The following is a 7,103-nucleotide window of genomic DNA, read 5'->3' on the forward strand; positions in this document are numbered from 1 at the left end:
AGTGTCTCATATTTAGTTCTATGCAGAAAGATTAAGAGTGTCAAAACAATCCACAAGGCTTTATGACAAAAGGGATGATTTCAACTTCCTAATAGTCAAATTTGATTTCCAGTCCAGCAATATTCCAACAAATATATACACCTCATATATTCGCAATTGTACAATGGACTCTTAGCTTTGAGATTACTAATGGATTTGGAAAGGGTTTTCTCGCATCCATTCATATATGTGTTCGTTTTTTCAAGACAATATATAAACAACAAATCAACAAACGTCGTCAGTGTTATGAAACAGGCTTTGGAAACTGAACGTTAGCTGAAACTGTAATTCTGAAAGAGAAAGACATCAACATACTGCTTATCAACGCTCTACTTTATGGAGTGTATAACCCATTTAGAGATAGCAAAACTTTATGGATGATCAGCTTCTATATTTACATAAGGGCGACGTTTCAGTGTAGGTTCATATGCCGTCTTCAGGCATATGGCCTAAGAACAGTATGAGAACCTATACCAAAACATTGCCATGTCAAAATAAAGAAGCTGACCATTCATAAAGTGTAGGCATCACTATACCAGCAACTAGAATGTTAATCACTAACCATTGGGTACAAATATGTTTACTATTACCTTAGTCTTAATGTGAAAGTTAAGGACAATGATGTTGTGCGTGAGGTTGATTCAAACACACCTGATACTCCAACACAAGCACCTCGCCGGTGTTTCGCCTATTCCACTTAAACATCTTACCAACGTGCCATTGTGCACTAGAATGTGAAGAACTCTCTGATTGGATGACACAAGGACGCGTGACTTCCTCTTAATCAGAGCTACTCGGATTGGTGGATTTCGAGAAATGTTTGAACAATTAGAATGCGGTAACTTGGAGATGACGCCCAAAACACACCGCTTAAGTGGTATGAAGGTGTAAACACTGCCGTTGTCACCAGTGCACCTGTAATCCGCATGAGGAGTAAACATGGGGTTTTCGGAGGCATCTATGCTGTCAAAAGTTGGACTGGGACTGGCAGCAGCCGCTCTGTTATTTGATATCATTGGATTTGCAACTGTTTACTGGATCGCAGGAAGTACGGCCATACCTTTCGTAGGGTCGGTTGACGCGCATTTGGGGTTATTCAAATCTTGCACTGCGGGACTGTGTGCTTCGTTTGGGTCGGCAGGTAAGGAACGTTTAATATTTCCGAATTTGTAGCTTTCCTGTATGCCGAAAACAGCAGATAACTTATAAACAGATATTCAAACATGTAAAATTTTGAAAAACATGATGCAGGCTTAACAGACTTACACCTTTTAATATTTCGGAATTTCCAGTGTGCCGAAAATAAAAGACAAGTCATATCATATATTCCAATATTTAACATTTGAAAAACATTTTCATTCATATTTTTTTAGGTAAGAGCGAGTGAGTTTAGTTTTACGCCCTGTTTTAACAATATTCCAGCAATACCACGGTGGGGCCACCAGTATCCTAGAATGTTTAAATACCAAACGTGATGCTGTCTTAACAGAGACACACAGGTAGACTGATTCTATGTGGCACAACCTTGCTGGCGTCGTACATCGTGTTACAATATGTGTTGTGTGGCGATGGTTGACATATATGGTCTGTATGTTGTACTTTTGTTTGAAATGGTTTAAGCATATTTCCACAAAGGCAATAGTTACTATGACACACACAACAAACTGAAAGACAAATTAATGTTTCAAGCTATGCAAATAAGCCACAACACAAGAAGGGAATCGCAAGCGGTTGGTTGCGAGCGTGTCCACTTGGTTCGCCTTGCGCCTCATTTCACTGAAACACTGAATAAAGAAAGTATTGGGAAAGACTATTTCTATATCCGAGAAAAGATTTGGTGACACCTCTGCAGCGTTGCTGTAGGATATGGTAAAAGTCGCTTCATTTCTTTCCAGAAGTCTTCAATGGTTGACAAATCGGGAGATTTTGCGGGCAAGCGTAACATGTTGACGTTGTTCTGATTACATATTGATGAGCCACTCGAGCGTCACTGATGACGTCTACGTTCTGGTGGGCGGACACTGCGGTGGCTATATATAACTTGACTGTTTAACTAAATGGAATGGAAATCCAACATTGCATCTCTTTTTCCTTGAATTTGCCATGTTTCTAGCAAATTCCGTGCAACTCAATCAACAACGGCTTGTTTGCGTTACTTCAACCATAGTGACACTTCTTTGGTTGAACTCCAGTCCCAATTGACAACAGTGCCAATGACAAAATTCAGAATAACGTTTGCCCCTGAGTATATTTTCTTAATCGTCTGTGAACCGTGGTATTTTCTGCTGTCATAAACTGAACGAAGACTAACTGATTATTATGATGATATTTCTTAATGTCATGTGATTTGAGTTGGCAATGTAATGGACATTAAAGTACAAAATGGATCTAATCTTGTAAATCACTGTCCTCAAATTTTGAACACAGACTTTCCCGTTCAGACATCCCAAACTATTGTGTCTACCGGTCTCAATGTGTGGTGGAGGGGATGACAGTAATGATCGAAAAAAAAGACTTTGTTTATGGTTTAAAATATAACTGAAATAATTTTCATATCCTAGTAGTCCTTTAAACTGCATATACACATAAACATAGAATAACCGCACTTTTAATAGTGCATTGCCTGCCTTTAGACTCTTTTTCAGCTACATCCAACTCTTGCATTCGCTTGGTATTCCACAGAAATGACAAAGTGATTTTTTGAAAAATCAGACATTTTCCAATGTTTTAATTTCAGTTAGTGATGATATTTTGGTATTATTGACTGTACCACATTTTTACAACATTTACAAATGTCATCATTTTCATGCTTTTCGATAGACATATATCATAGCAGACATTTCCACCGTAATCGTTATATATCTAATACATTGGTCTACATCATCATACATTGCGAGGTAAATAAAAAATAAATAAATAAATAAAATATCTTTACCCTAACACAACAAATGAGCATTTGTTTATCAGCATTGTCAGACATTGATACGAGCAGGTGCATTGATACTGGCTACTGTGATACTGTCACAAACACTGGCAAAGGCTAGTTAATTGTTCTGCTAAAAAATATGACTTGAAATGAGTGAAATGAATCGGACACTGTGTTTGTTGTTGGTGTTTGTTACTGATGTGTCAAATTTCAAAATGTGTTCTACAAGTCTACCATAAACAAATCATTGTGTTATGAGAAATGGAAGTAACGCAACTTTTAACGATGGGTTCCCGAATGTTTACAGTGAATGTTTACAGTTATATCCTTTTATGCATAGCAAAACCCAACTATATAAAATGAGGGTTTACATTCTAGAACCGTATTAATCATGAGTTTTATTATCAGTGACAGCAGAACTACACAAGTATACTTGTCCGAATACTTCAAATTCTTTTCCGTCTCAAGAAACATCGATGTCACTAACATGAAAGAAATCATCGGGTTTTCATTGCAGAGTTAGACTGGCAGACTGCTACCAAGGCTCTGGTGATCCTTGGATTCCTGCTTGGCCTGGGCTCTCTGGCACTCATCATTGTCTACCTGTTTCTCAAGACAGACCAAATGTTGTTCAAAACTATAGCGTTTGTGCTGGCCTTTGCTGCGGGTAAGACGACTGAAGAAAGAAAATCTGAAAACGCAAAAGATTATTTTGTTTACTATTAATTATCTGACTGTTTTAGACGAATTAGACATGAAACGTACCCCCAATAATTCTCCCTAAAGTAACATTCCATAATCATGAGAAATCTCTACTGAAACAGCCCATCGTACGTTTCTCGTGGTGTATGTTTATGAATCATCACCAAATATGTCAGGTATTCCGTGTTTTTAGACAAGTTATTCCTGCAGATGAATTGCGTCACGTTTAATATTTTGCAAAAATAGAATTCTTGTTGTAACTAGAGATTTGATTTTCCATATATATGAATGGATTGGATAAATGAAAGAGTGAAAATGAAATTCGAAGAATTTATCTTGAACCTATTTTTTAAATGTCATGTGTCAGACAAACGTTTAATTCTGTTAACAAGGTCTTTGGCCCCAAAACAATTTTGTATTAGCTTTCACGATAAGCGCATTATTACATAATACAGTGTCTATGAATTATTCCTTGCTCTTGCAAGAGTGTCGTGCATATAGATTTAGATAAGTAGATTGTACACATATCACACGGCCACTTCTAATTTTATACACCTTAAGTAAGAACTGGCCAATATCACACACAAAACTATATGGTCAATATCAAAGACTCCTCTACATTTATCTGATGCCACAATATTTATAACAGACTGATCGATGTGATACTGATGTTACATGTGCTTCTTATGTTTGCATATTTACACAACAATAAATGATATTCATCTTAAACAAAAGATAATCCCCCTTTAAGGCAAAAAGGGCTGAGTCACCTTAAATATTCCGTACAATCATAACGGCCTGTTTCTAATGCTAGTCCATAATTACACCATTTTAATCTTACGATATCACACCAAACACAAATCTAATGATGATTACAAGTCAACATTTAATAATGATTTAAACTGTATATAGTTTAAAGTCTGATAAATCACCCATTTCTGGAACCCACTTTTGATGGAAATTATCAAACAGCCTTTGGTTAAATGCCGAAATAAAGGTAGCAAGGTGTTCCACCTCTTGTGCAAACCCAAGAATATTTAAAGCCAAGTCAGAACAAAACGTTTTTGATATGTTGTAACCGTTTGTAAAACGCCGTGACAAAATGTGTAAGAAATCCCCTTTGAACCAGCAAATTATAACACAGGGAAGTCTGAATTCCCTTTTTATCTCCATTTCAAACTCTCCATTTCCATTTGTTTTGGGTTTTTTTTTCTATTTCCATCCTTTTCAGTTCTTCCTGATTTTTATTTTCTTCCTTTTGAATCCGTAACTGAATTTCAAGTTTCTTCATTTCCATTTGATCTGAACATTCCTCCTCAACCATTTCCAAAACATCACATACAAAACCCCCATCATCAATATAGTGATTCAAAACAATTTTCAAAATCTGAAATTTCATTACAGGTTTGGTCTCAAGTTCGAAATGTGAAAAAAGAAATGTGCAATAAATCTGATTTGCGCAATTCACTGACTGTCTCAGTGTCAGGGGACTTAAGAAACTTCCCAAGTTTAAACACCATTTTGCTTGCTTGACAATTAACCTGTTGCATAAGTGCAAAAAAAATTGAAATAAATTTCACAGTAGGTCTCAAATGTCAAATGAATTCTATCCCGGACAAGCCCAAATTTGTTGCGGTCAGTAAATTGCTGTGACAAAAGGTATAAGAAATCCTCTTTGGACCAGCAAAATAAAACACAGCCACGTCTAGAATATTCAATAATATATTATAATGAATCAAAATACAGATTTCTAGTACAATAAAATTGAGTCACAAGTCTAAGGTAATGCAAAATACCAATCACCAGAATCTTGGAATTATACAGAAGTAGCCGAAAGTAAACAACAGATTGCCAAGGGAAAGTAAATGAAGTGATATCAAGAAGGCCTGCGGCTAAAAATATTATCGCCGTCATATATATGAAAAGTGACCCACAATCCACACTAAAAAATCTTAAAAGTGTGACCAAATGATAACTATCACTTAATCAATGATGATATAAATTACAGAAAACACGTAACAATGTGTGCCCCAGTTTGTTCCTCCACCTTCAACCCTTGATAACATCATATTATAGCATTGCAAGAGGTACCCTATGTTCATTCATATTAATAAGTTTCTTCCACATTCTCCAAGAACCATAATATTTGTAGTATTCCTGCCAACTTCAAAATTTACACCCCATACTTCTGATCCATAGCTCAAATATTGCAACAAATGCACCATCAAATATCTCCAACACTACCTCACATGATAAACAAATTAGATATAAGATGCGTGATTGTGTAGAATATTGGCTATGTTTTCTTCGGTTTGATTTAACGTTCTTGTTTTGTAGCTGGATTTACCATTATTGGAATCATCGTCTTTGCTGCCAAGGCAACAGAACTGTCTCCAACATTAAACTTGAGCTGGTCTTTTGGGCTGACAATAATTGGTGGATTGCTTTACGGAGCTACTGGGATCGTTCTTGTGATTGGTTAAGAAGCCCAAGTGGAATGCACCACCTGTCTCTGTCTGTCTAACGCGACTGCACCACTGATAGGATTACAAATATAAATATAAGCAACAGTGTAGATCCATTTGATTTCTCTCTCCCACACACACACGTGCACGCACGCACATATGATATTATACATTGTTTTTTGTACAGTAACTTCATCGTTTCCCCTTTTGTTATACAGATTAAACATGACGTTTATTTAAAACTAATATTTTTCACCAGTTTCATTGCAATATTCACCGCTGCTTAGATTGACTCCAAGTTTGTGTACCCGATAACTGTCCGACAATCCTGTCAATGCATCAGTCTGTCTATAGAAGGTGAAACGTCTATGATGTAAACCAGGGTCTATGATTACAGTCAATAAAGGCTTGTTGTTACTGAGAAAATGTGTTTTGTTCTCATAGGTTAGTTAACTCGGTAAGTTTATCAGATGAAACATTCAGGATGACTGCGTCGGCCCAGCAAGCATTTCTGTGTTCATGTTGTTGACGTGGATTAAAGAAGGAGACAATCCATTCATGGATCTCGCCTTGAGTAGCTCCGCATGTAAATACCGAAGTGAATAGCATCGTGTGTAAATACCGATAGTGGGTAGCAACGTGTGCAAATTCCGATGGTTGGTAGCACCGTGTGTAAACCACAATGTTAGTAGCACTCTGTGTAAATCCAGATAGTGGGTAGCACCGCGCGAAAACCAAGATAGTGAGTTCCATCGTGTGTAAATCACACAACCGAAAAAACTGTCTGTACATCATTCCATGGGTAATACCGTGTTTAAATTGGTAACGTGTTCATCCCACCATGGTCGACACAGTGGAATGAATGAATGAATGAATGAATCGCTCTGTTTCCTCCAGATTGTTGTCTGAAGATCATTACAAACATGTACATCAAATGTTTACAGTAATATATTCACTACACATTCATATAG

At 36.8% G+C, this 7,103-nt stretch overlaps 1 protein-coding gene across 1 annotated transcript; it reads left to right on the forward strand.

The window, feature by feature from the left end:
- Positions 1 to 978: 978 nt before the first annotated feature.
- On the forward strand, positions 979 to 6,150 carry LOC137293685 (transmembrane protein 47-like). The gene is made up of 3 exons (XM_067824384.1): positions 979 to 1,180; positions 3,483 to 3,632; positions 6,005 to 6,150. Exons 1-3 carry the CDS (start codon positions 979 to 981, stop codon positions 6,148 to 6,150), a joined length of 498 nt encoding a protein of 165 aa, XP_067680485.1.
- The last annotated feature ends 953 nt before the right edge of the window (positions 6,151 to 7,103 follow it).

Source organism: Haliotis asinina, chromosome 8 (genome assembly GCF_037392515.1).
Source record: "Haliotis asinina isolate JCU_RB_2024 chromosome 8, JCU_Hal_asi_v2, whole genome shotgun sequence".
NCBI classification, from domain to species: domain Eukaryota; kingdom Metazoa; phylum Mollusca; class Gastropoda; order Lepetellida; family Haliotidae; genus Haliotis; species Haliotis asinina.